The sequence below is a fragment of the Rousettus aegyptiacus genome, unplaced genomic scaffold, assembly GCF_014176215.1.
Source record: "Rousettus aegyptiacus isolate mRouAeg1 unplaced genomic scaffold, mRouAeg1.p scaffold_m13_p_1, whole genome shotgun sequence".
In the NCBI taxonomy this organism is placed as follows: domain Eukaryota; kingdom Metazoa; phylum Chordata; class Mammalia; order Chiroptera; family Pteropodidae; genus Rousettus; species Rousettus aegyptiacus.
The window spans coordinates 102,137,419-102,149,726 of record NW_023416284.1 but is presented as its reverse complement, the minus strand read 5'-3'; the positions used below and the strand labels follow the sequence as shown (position 1 = coordinate 102,149,726).

Below are 12,308 nucleotides of genomic sequence, written 5' to 3'. Positions count from 1 at the left end.
CATCTTGGAGATGCAATAATTAATATATGTAAAGCACTTAGCCCAAGGGCTGGCACATCGAAACTATCAAATTCATGGTGATGACCATTCTGCTTTGAGCAAGGTACCCTCAGAGATATGTTTCCTCTGCTAGTATATGAATCGAGATATGTAAAGCACTCAGAATGGTGTCTACCAGCCAGTAAGAGCGATGAGCATACCTTTGTGGTGGTGGTGGTTATTTAAATGGCCCTATTCTCTGAACTTCCAATGAAATATTTGGGTTGGTGTGTGCTTTACTTTATACTCTTTGGCACCCAGGCGTAGAGGCGTTCTTTGATAGAAATAGCTGCTGCACAAAGGAAAAGGGGCAGAGTCGCTATTCGGTAATTGGTCCTGCCTTCAAGTCTACCTATAATGTTTTCCCCAGGACTTACCAAAATTAAATATGAGCTCATGGAAACACAGAAGAATCAGAGAGAAAAAATTTTGCGAAGGACTTCCCTCCCTGTAGTATTCCTTCCTCCCTGCAATATTTCTTTTGATCCTAAATCCCTCCTACTTCTACTTAGGAAATAGTTCTTTTTCCCCCCTCATACTGATCTTGTGAATAGGCAGCTACCAGACAGCCGTGATTTTAAGCTTCCAATAAGTCGCTCTGCCCTGAAACATCTCCTCTTTTTTGTAGCTATGAATGAAGCTCCAACATGAAGAGAGGTGTTTCTCTTGCTTTAGGATGATGATTAAAAAGCATCATGGATGTGAGTTTGAATCTAGACTCTACCTTTTAGTAGCTATGTGACCTTCAGAAACTTTCTTAACCTCTCTGTGCCTCAGCTTCCTGAAGGGTAAAATTGGATTATTAGGAGCTTCAAATGAGATCATCTATACACATCCATATATCCAGCCCTGGACATAGTAAATGCTCAGTGTGCATTACCTATTTATTGTCACTTGGTTTTCAAACCATATCTTAGTCTCCTATTAAAATCTCAGTGCCTATGTTAGGCTCTTGGCTCATTGTGATATTTTGGAACTGACAGTCCTACACACTGCAGGACACTTAGCATTTTTGGGCCTCACCTACTAAATTCCAGTTTCCACACTCACTCTTTTCTATGAGAAAAAAAAATCCCATCACATTTCCAGACACCACTGGGAAAATAGCCCCCTTATTTGAGAAACACACTAATTATACTTTAGCACTATGTATCATGTGGTTCCCACATGTGACAGAGACATAGAGGCAAGGGGTGCCTAGGAAGGAATTGGAAGTACCAGTGTGGAAGAGACAGTAGAGAGGAAGAGAGGGGAACAGTGGACAGTACAGAGAATTGGAGAAGTGTCACCTACTCCCCTCCCCCTTCACACACACACACACACACACACACACACACACTTTCTCTTTGGAAAAATATGGGAAGACAAGAATGCCAGCAGATAACTTAAATATAGTGTTAACTAGCATATCTGGATGGGAGGGGGGTGCAGCTTTGGGAAATTTCCTGATGTTTTTTGCTATAACTCAGTCTTTTGGACCCCAACCAAACCAGCATTTAGCCCTACCAGGATTGACAGAAAGTTAAAGACGTGGTGAGCTCAAATACTGGCCAGTGCCAGGGGAGAGGGAAGGAAGTGCTAGTCACTCCTCACTCCTCACGCCTTCCCTGCTCCCGGCATGTCACTCTCTTTCCCTCCTCCCCCAGGTGTCTGAGAGCTGGATCAGTGTCAGGCACCTGCGTGGTCTCTACAAATGACAAGGGAGCAGCGAACTGGGGCGTGGCAGCCTTGTAGGCCTTTCTCCGCCTACCGAATTTGATTAAGCCCTAAACTTAACATGTGAAGGGAAAGGAAATCTAAATGTGAACACCTTTCAAGCACATTTCAAATCATTCTGAACTCTTTTCCCAATCTCTGTGTTTAATCTCACCAATAGGCAGCATGTTCTATAAAAGGAAACATACATAGAAATTCCATTTTACTTATTTCATAGATCAGGACTGATATTCCCACTTCCTCCTGAAAAAAAAAAAAAGACACTTACAGTAAAAAATACTGTGAGTAGAAGATTGCAGTGCCTTTTAAGCATGGACAAGTCTAAAATGATTTTAATATTGGAATTTCCATTCTTCTTAATCAAATATAAAAGATTCTTAATCCAAACGAATATTTAGTGCTCAGCAAACAGCCCAGCACTGTTCTGTTCAAAGATTCTGTTAGAAATGTCCCAGCACTTGCCTTGATAAGCCATCACCCATTCTTAAAATTCTCTATAGATTAATAACAGACATGTGTTTTTTTCCCTGTTTGGTTCAGAACTCACTGAGAGTTAGTTAAGAAGTATGACAGATGAGCTCAATAATGCCAGCTCTGTGTCTGATAAAAGACTACGGCTGAGAATGTGGTTTAGTCAAGCAGTAGCTCCTAATGCTGAAATCCAGAACTATGCAGTTTGACTTACCCTGTCACATAGACGGAAAATGTCAGGCTGCCCCACACAAAGCAGTGTCTTTTCTGTTGTGCTTATTAGCATATGGCTGAGAGCAGAACACAGGCCCTTTGCAGGCAGGGCTGGCTCAAAGAAGGTGGGAGAGGGGGAATTGAGCATTTCCAGTTTCTTTTCCCAAAGTTACCTATCAGGTGTCACTCCTCTTCCACCAGAGAAGAGTAAGGGAGGGACCAGAGAGAGAGGTCCCTGTGGTATGTTAATGGGGCTCCCTCCACATGCAAGAAACCACTGGGACTGGCGAAGTACCCATTCTAACACAGCACTTGAGTAGGAGAAAAAGAAGAAAGAATGCTAAAAGATCATTGATTTCAACTCAAGTGTAGTGGCTTAGCTTGCTTCCAAACAAAGGGAATTTGTATGACCCATTACTTATCAATTGCTATGTAACAAACTAGCCAAAAATGAAGGACTTAAAACCACAACTGTTTATTTTACTTCCACGTCTACTTTTGGGGCAGGGCTCGGGCGGGGAGAGCTCATCTCTGCTTCGTGCATGCGTTGTCGCTCAGCTGGGGACTGGCGAATCAACTTTCAAGATGGTTCGCTCACGGGGCTGGCAGGTGTCTGTTGGCTGAGAGCTCAGACAGGCTGTGGGTCAGGGACCCTGGTTTCTCTCCTTGTGAGCTTCTTCATGGGCTGCTTGGGCTTCTTTACAACATGGAGGTGAGGTTCTAGGAGTGAGCGTTCTGATAGAGCAAGGTCAAGTACGTAGCATTTTTGTGACCTAACTCAGAAGTCACACTGGTTACTTCTGCCATACTGTATTAGTCAAGACAGTCATAAAGGCCTGCCTAGATTTGAGGGGAGGAAACACATGGGGGACAGTCCTTGATTAAGGAGTGGCAAGATTCTAGGTTCTCGAAGAGTAATGTTGGGCAGGAAATATTATGACCACATTCACAAAACACAATCAATCTGATACAACACATCGTTTTCCTATTGAGAATTCACCTTTAACATGAGAGATAATAAAGTTAAAGCAAGAAGGAAACAGAGAAAATCTTTTTTCAGATCCAAAGCTACCACAAAAGAGATAAATTAACTCAGTCTATATAATTCGTAGTCCTTTTATTTTTATAATTTATTAAGCATTGTCCTTTGAGAAAATTTGTTGCCAAGGAGACCATGCCTAGAAAAACTAGCAATTGGCCAAACAAAAGGAGGCAAGATGCAAAAGGAATCAATAGTCTTTCTTTAGCTAGAGAACCAATATTCATTAAAAATATGAGTTGCCGTGAAAATGTATTAAAAGTAAAGGTTAAAACTATGCTCTTTCAGTAGAGTCTCTTATAGAATATGAAAACAGTGCGAATAACAAGAAGTAGGGCTGGAGAGTGATTACGAGCACATTCTTTGAAGTCAGACAGGATTTGCCTGAGTTTCATTGACTCCTGGCTCTGTCGTTTACTACCTACATGATGATCTGACCCTCCCCCTATATAAACTAGACATTATAAAACCCACTTTACAGAATCGCTGTCATAATTAAATATCTAACTTACCTGAAGTACTTAAAGCTGTGTCTGGCATTTGGTAAGTGCTCAGTCAATAATTGTTATGTTTAAGGCAGATAGCAAGTTTCTATGACATCTCCTATATCCTAGCACCGAATGTATACTGAAAAAAGAGAAATAGCTGCCCATAAATAGTTTTCAGCTCAGTCGAAAGCTAAAACTTATACTAGTTTAACTACAGGAGAAAAATTCATGTATGTGTATGTACTGGACATTACATAAGTAGGTCATAAATGGTCACGCTTAATGCTTTTATAAATAAATGGCATATTTATTGAGCACTTACATGCACCCGAAGCTGCAGCAATCACAAAGTTAAAGTCCTGGCTTCAGCAGTTTTGAATATAAGAAATTACCAGATAAAATGACTAATGAATAATACAAAAGGTGATATAATCAAGCATTATAAATATATGATTCACACTGTCTCAGAAAAAGAAAATCAGAGATCTCATTAAAAAGGCAACTTAAGATTTTCCTTCTCATAGGAATAGAAGTGTGGAAATGGGTGAGAAGAAAGAAAAAAATGAGAGAAACTTACCAATGAGGAGAGAAATGGAGCAGTGGTCAAGGGGGAAAAAGATTATTCAATTTTGAGGATCAGAATTTATAAAACCCCACTATTATTTGAACTGTGAGATCCCTTCACCCCCTATTTCTGTTTCCAATACGTACTCCATTGAGTAAAGGCTCTTTGCAATTATTTAGCTGCTTCTTTAATAGTTCTTTATTGTGTAGTGTGACTGGATTCATTCATCATATTGAAAACCAGAAATTATTCTGACCACAATATCACCTTAAATAATTATATCATGCATCTCAGGAAGGCTATATAAGTATTTGACACATATTTTTTTTGTAATGGCCCAGGTATGTAGTGGTTGTTTCCATCTTACTGACGAGGGAAACTGAGCCTTAGAAATGTTATGTAACATTCGGTGTCACGTCACTAGTAAGCAAAAAGGCGAAGTTTCCGAATGTTTTTAGGAAGTTTATTCTGACAGGAAAGATTACTCCCTGTGGTGAGAAACCATCTAAGAGTCTTCTGGATGGGAGGAGGTGAACCATGGATAAGTCATTACGAGCAGAATGTGGGGAGGCAGCAAACAGAGAATGTTTCAAAGTGATACTCAGTAATGCTTGGTGACTTAACTACATTGTGCACACGTACATCTATTTTGAGCAGAGGCCAAGCTTACATCAGTTCCAAAGAGCTGAATGAGGATTTAACATTTGACCGTGTTCTAGAGGATTTTGCATTTTGCGTGGCTGGTAATTTGTTTCTTAGCGATAGTTGGAAAACCCTGATCAATGCATTTTCTGAGGGCTTTTGGTCTTGGCCTCCTTTCTGCTCACAGACTATAGACTAGAGGAATGAGAGTGTGATAGATATGTGACTGTTTGTCCTTTGCAAGATATTCTGCTCTGCGTGGCTCTGCTCACTACACTGGGGCACGACCTGCCTCTTGTCCCCTACTGAGCCCTGCTGGCCCCTGCTCAGGGCGACGGCATTAACATCCGCCATTATGGTAGAGGAATAAGCTGAAGCACAAAAGGAAAGAAAGGAGGGGGAAAAAAAAGGGATGAAAGAAAGAAAGAAAAATTTCATCCAGTAAGACGAAGCTATTTCTTTTTATTTTGTGGGCTCTCAGCAGCTGTTAAGCTTTGCTGGATTTTGATAGTAAGAGAGTTTTCAAAAATAGAACAGTGAAATGTCAAAGTTAATGGGACCACAGCAATAAAATACCTCTACTACCAAGCAATATGACTTTGTTAACTTGATGCGAAAGTTGATCTGCACAGGGCGCCCTGTGCTTGCCCCCTCCCCTATCCCGAGCAGTCCCCCAACACACCTAGACTGAGAGGGAATCATCGGCTTTTGAAGCAGTAAATACATTACAACGAAAGGGGGCTTTAAGGGAATGTTCTTTATCCAAGCCAGGGCAAAGAAATAATTTAATCAAAAGGCTTATTTTATTATGTATACTTTACTTTTTTTTTTTTAAGTTAGCTTCTTACTGACAGATGAGGAAAGGGCAGGGTGTCTGGTCAGCTCCCCGCATCACCCCCTCACCCCCATGTCCCACAATCTCCACACTTACTCTGCTATGGCAGATTCTTTTCCTGCCATCCCCACATCAGAGGACAAGAGACTGCCATCCCCTTCATCCTCGCATCACAACTGTCAGAGCCGTGAATGGGGCTGTGGAGGCCGCTAGTGTTCCTTCAGAAGGTGCTGCTTCTCCAAACATGTGGAACAAGTCCTACCCACAAAAACAGGGACCACCTCGTTTAATTACTCGAAAGCCATTTCTTCCTCTGTCTCTTGTTGGAGGGAATCTCTCATTCAGAATTGCAACGCGCTCCTGAAGAAAAGAGAAAATTTTAGAAACCCTGGATAAAATGAACTCAGTCACTGTTTGCTACGGGATTTTGAGGGACTTCCTGTTCTTCCAGCAACATAGATGAGAACGCCAAAGGTTAAGGAGTGCTGGCGGCTGGGAGTGGCTGCAGAGCTGATCTGGATTCCTTGCTTCTTTTCCTTTATGTGTCCTTGATGCCTCTCCCCGCACTACCTTCTACCGCCACTAGTATCATTTTCAAATGAAAAATCATGCTGCATAAGGGAGGGGGCCCATCAGGTGTATTCCAGTGCCCTCCCACCTGCACACAAAGCCCTGAAACAGTGACCCCCCCAGACACTGAAGCACTGAGAAACACCTGGGAATGTGGAATACCAATGCAGACGTCACTTAAATTTTCAGGGTTTTATCCTCATACTGATAAATTTTGTTTTTAACAAGCACCCTTAGTAAGTTGTCAGGTACTTGAGAATCAGTGCTCAAAGATGCCACCAACCAGCTCTGCCCACCTTTGGCCCAGAGCCTTGTATGCAACTCTCAGGTAAAGCCAGCTTCATGTAGGTTCCTCTCCTTAGCAATATCTGAAGTGGTTCTTCAGATATTGATAAAAATGGATTTTGATAAAAATGACAAAATATTGTAAGGAGAACAGAACAAACACAATTAAATGAGCTACAAATAGCACCACGACTGCCAAGTATATGTAAGATAATAACTTCAGAGTGGATGACAGTGTGGCTAGGTGAGTGCTAACTATCAATTCTTATTCTCCATGAGGGACGAGCAAAGTGTAGCTTGAATGATCTAGTCAAGTATCTCCTTCCCGGTTTTGCTCTGTGTTCCCCATTTTTGTCACTGTCCTCTTCTGATTCCAAACTGGTCCACTTTTGTGAGATTTAATATTTGTTGACACAAGTCTCTCTACCTACAATTTTCACCAAATCTAGACTTTAAATTGTAGTTTTTTTGAGCCATATTTCTATGGCTCTGGTTAGTTCTATCCCTTTTTGCTATTGCCATTTTCCAGGGAAATACTGTAGGTGTAATGCTTTATTTTTGTGAAATATTTGTTGTCCTCACCCTGGAAAGTCTTTGCTCTACTCACCAATAAAGATGTCTCCGAATCTTAACAGAAAGAGAATACTCTTAGCAGGGTATGACTATGTTAGTTTTCTAGGGCTGCTATACCAACGTATCACAAACTGAGTGGCTTAAGCAACTAAAATTGATTGACTCAAGTTCTGGAGGTTAGAAGCATGATATCAGGGTGTTGATAAGGCCATGCTCCCTCTGAAGATACTAGGGAAGGACCTGTTCCCGGCCTCTCTTCTAGCTTTTAGCAGTTCCTTGGCTGTGGTAGCCATAACTCTGATCTTCACATGGCATCCTCCCTGTACATATGAGCACCTGCATCCTAATTTCCCCTTCTATATAGGGACACAAGTCATTTTGAAGTAGACTCCATCTTAATGGCCTCATTTTAACTTAATCATCTGCAAAGACCCTAATTCCAGAAAGGCCATATTAACAGGCACTGGGAATTAGGATTTCAACATCTTTTGGGGAAACATTATTCAACCCATAACAATAGCTCACTCTGCATGTTTACATCCTTCCCAGCATGACTTAGAAGAGCTTTGATACTTACTGCATTATCAGTGCTCCTCATTCCCTTATGTCAGCAACCAGAATTTAACAATGTACATTGCAGGAGTTTACTGTTATCACAGAGGTGTACACAGTAGCACATAAATAGTACCCTGGACCTGAAATTGACAACATTTTCTCTAGCCTCCCAGAAAGGGTACTTTCCACTACAGACTAAGGATAACAGGCACGGTTCCTAGACCGGGTGGTGTTCTGAATTTAGAGAATCTCAGAAAGAGAGGTGATGCTATGCCAAATAAAAGTAGTTAGTTTGGTGGATACAAAAATATGGCTGCCATGATTAGGAGCCAGCCAACAGGTAAACCAGTTTGACCAAAGCAAACAGGAAATTGATGGAGGCAGCACTAAAAAAGATTGATAAGACTGTGGAGTCTTCTGTCCTACTCTCAAAAATTAAGACTCCATCTCTAGTGAGATCCAGGGAACCACTGAGCAGGAAAATGTCTGGGAGACATTGTCTCTAGAGTTTTCTGTTGATTCCTGAAGGATGGGGATTGAAGAATAGGATGTCAGAAGAAGATTAAGTAGAATATGTCAGCAGTTGAGAAGTTACGAGCATGCAGACTGAGAACGCCCCTTTTTCCTGCCACAACCCCTTTTGGTCTTCTACTTGTCTCTTAGATCCAGGTCAACTGTCACCTCCACTAGGAAGCCTTTTAGAATTACTTTCTCCTTACAATCTGGTACCATACTCCTTGACATATATTGCCATCCCAGTACTTACCATGGAATATTGGAACACTTTTTATTTCCAGATGCCACCACTGGGCTGTGCTTTTGTAAAAAGCATATATATATATATTGTGCTTTGTAGCCTTTATGACTAACAATGGGCCAGACCATGAGAGATGCTCAATAAATACCTATGGAAGTGAAACAAAGACAGGAATCTTGTCTGCTAACAGCAGTTTGATTGTAAGATGAGCAAGTCAAGAATGATAGACTTTAAGGACTGGAAGGGACCTTGATAGTTATCTAACCCAGCTAGCTACCCAATATCTACTGCAAATCCCAGATAAGCAATGATCTCACCTTATTCCATTCTGGGGCAACTCTTGCTATAAGACACATACACCTGGAGGAGAACTTACAGACTGCCTTATCCAAAAGATAAAGAATAAAGAATGGCTCAAGGTTACTCAGCAATTAGCAGCAATGCTCAGAAATTGAAGAGAAACCAAAAACTAACTTCCAGACCCATTTCAGTCCTTGCCACAACCCTATGGAGTGAAGGTATTGCCATTTTCGATGTTCAGGGTTAAGGACCTGAGGCTCAGAGAGGTTTAGGGGGCTATTCAGTGTTGTATCCTTGACAGGTAGTAGGGCTGGGATACAAGGACAGATCCATCTCACTCCTTTTCCAGTGCCCCGTGTTATCTGTGGGCAAGAGCCCAGGTTTCCTGAGACACTGTAAATTGTTCTCACTTTCTAAGTAAACCTCAGCAAAGAACCTGTTTTTAAAGCCCACCGCCTTTCTTACCCCTACTTTTCTTGCTTTTCAGGAGAGAAGTATGAACTCCATGCAGGGACTGAGTCCACCCCAAGTGTCGTCGTGCATGTGTGTGACAGTGACATCGAGGAGGAGGAGGATCCAAAGACGTCCCCAAAGCCAAAAATCATCCAAACCCGGCGTCCTGGCTTGCCGCCCTCCGTGTCCAACTGAGCTCACTGCTCAGCCTCAATGATAATATCCGTCTCCTCTTTATCATGCTTTTTCCCCTCTATTGTTTGTCGGAAAAAAAAAAAAAAAGAATTGCCTTTAAATCCCTGGGTGTTTGGTTGTTTGAGATTCCTTCCTTGTAATCAAGCCTCTCGGACAAAAGGGCTAGGAAAAGGTGATGCGTTTCCTGATCATATCATATTCATAAAGTATAATCCATTATTTAGAAGGTTATAGGAAAAAAAGTAGTATTTTCTTAATAAACAATCAGTACAGTCTATATCTTCATTCTCTCATGGTGATCCAACCCAGAGACATCAGTTATAAATAGCACTTTTGTTGTTTGTGAGCTGTTTCGGTCCCAGTCCTGATGTGTATGTGTTGTTTTTTTCCTGGCCACTTAAGTAGGACCATAAGTAAACTTGACTGCATGAGATATTCCTATCTGGTCTCACTCAGTCCTCTGCATCCCAACATTCCCAGGACATGCATGATCACCAGCATTTATTTTCATGATTTGAGGAGATACTATAACTCACCGATTGTCAGCATCCGGCCATGTCCTATTTAGATTAGGAAAATTATCAGTGTCGTCCAGCTCAACAAGCCTGGGTATATTCACTATTTTGAGTCAATACTTCACAACTCTGTTAAAATTCTTGAAGGCAAACCTGAGCTTGGCCCCAAAGATACTCCTCAGTAGATTTTGAACACCACTTCCATATAGGACTTTCCCAGCCTCACTGGGGAGGCTTGTCCAGGGTGATAGAGACCGATTTCAGACAAACCTATTTATTACAAAAGTTTCATGGTGTCTGAACGATTGTTTTTCTCTTTGTATATTTGTACAAATGTTTCAGCTGTGCTTTTAAAATCTGGATGTTTTTTATTTAGTGATTGTTCAGCCGTTAGCTGCTTAAAAGCATAATATGTGCATTGCTTATGAATGACTTCATATACTAATACAGATAATCTGATAATATTACGCTCTATTATGGATAGTGCTGAATTTTGAAAGATCACAAAACTTCTCATGCCAATATATACCTGATTAGCCAACATCTTTGCTATCAAGATAACTTGTTTTTAAATAAAGTGAAGATGCAAATGTCAGTTGTAGACAGTTTGGATGAACCTGAATCTCCAGAACGTAGCAGCCACCAAGCATATTAAAAAGGAAAGGATGACAGATTAATGTATGCTGATCCTACTCATGCAATGCCCATATTGCTCAAAAACTTTACTAGTTTTCGTTACATGTGATTTTTCTATTTCTCTAGCCCAAAGTGCATTACAGAAGATACACCTATAGAACCATTACCTTCTGCTATATGTGCCATCTACTCCTGTACATTAATGAATTCCTTTAGAAGCAGATGCTAATTACGACAGAGTGGGGAAATACTTTCATTGCCCAAGCCTCAGAAAAACACCCAAGAACAATAACACAGCCAACTGATGGAAGGATTATTGTGGTTTTTGACTAAGGTGTATGTTAGTTTTATCAGAAACTTAGACTGATCACGCAGATATTAAAGTCCGTTCTACTGTGAATATAGCAATATAGTACTGGACACAGTACAGGTGAAACTGAGGACAGCATTACCTGTAAAATCCTGAGTTTCCAAAAGAAAAATGAAGGCTCCTTTTAGTAATAAAATCTGAGGAGTTTAATAAGCAAATGCTTTGACTTTCCTTTGCTGTGGAGATTTTTGGTTTTTCATTGACAAATGAAAGACTAGATTAATAGTGGAGAAATATTGCCCTCTAGTGGAAGAAATGTTGCCCTCAGCCGTTGAGATGAACGGAGACCAGCGGGTATCAGCCATTTTCTGCTGAATCTGTCATCTGAGAGTTATTGAATTTTTAAGCAATTCAGAATTTTTAGGATGCAGGTTCTAACAAAATCTGGATGAGAAAATGTTTGGAAATGATTGTTAAATGATTTAAAACAGAAACATCTGACATTTCCGACCAAATTTAGTAAAACTTGAAATGACTGTTCTGTTTAGTCATAAAGATTCAGCGGAGTGTACGACCCAAGTATTTAGTCTTGATGAACTTGAATGCAAAGTGGCAATGTTAATCTGTCTCAGATTCAGTAATTATTTCCTTAAGTTGGATTTTGGGAGGGAGGAAGAGGAACTTTTCCCAGGGGAGTGATAAGAAACAGGAAAAATTCCTTGAAGTATTTCACTGAAAGCTCCTAGCACTGTGAATGTCAGAATTGCCTCAGCATTTCCATGATGCACATTATGCAAACCTCTTTAGCACTATTTTAAGTTTGAAAAGTTTAAATATGGCGGGGAATGGGGAGATTTCCACCAACTGAATCATTTGTGCACGTGTATAGCTCAAAGAGCTTAGACTTCAAATATATCTGGTGAATGACTCTTTGTCCATGTGGTGTAATTTTTGTGTTGTCGGCCTGAGATGAAAATTTTTGAGTCGTAACTGTGGAGGAGTGGCATTCAGCCTATAATCTTTCTAAGACATTACCCAGAGATGAGGTTAACTCATCTGAGTTCTTCCCGAAATGAGCAGAGTGGGAGCTGGTTGGCAGCCGTCTCTCTAGGGAAGAGGCATTTGAGCAAGACCTGGAAAGATCAGCTGGG

The 12,308-nt window shown here is 40.9% G+C and overlaps 1 protein-coding gene across 3 annotated transcripts in view; it reads left to right on the top strand.

Moving 5' to 3' along the window:
• The window catches only part of RCAN2 (regulator of calcineurin 2), a 229,708-nt gene extending 217,617 nt beyond the window's left edge, over window positions 1-12,091 (top strand). For all 3 annotated transcript variants that reach the window (XM_016158919.2, XM_016158918.2, XM_016158920.2), the window contains one exon: window positions 9,536-12,091. In XM_016158919.2, the coding sequence (XP_016014405.1) occupies window positions 9,536-9,696 (161 nt within the window). In that variant the 3' untranslated portion in view covers window positions 9,697-12,091. The remainder of the gene's footprint in view (window positions 1-9,535) is intronic.
• Window positions 12,092-12,308: the final 217 nt, after the last annotated feature.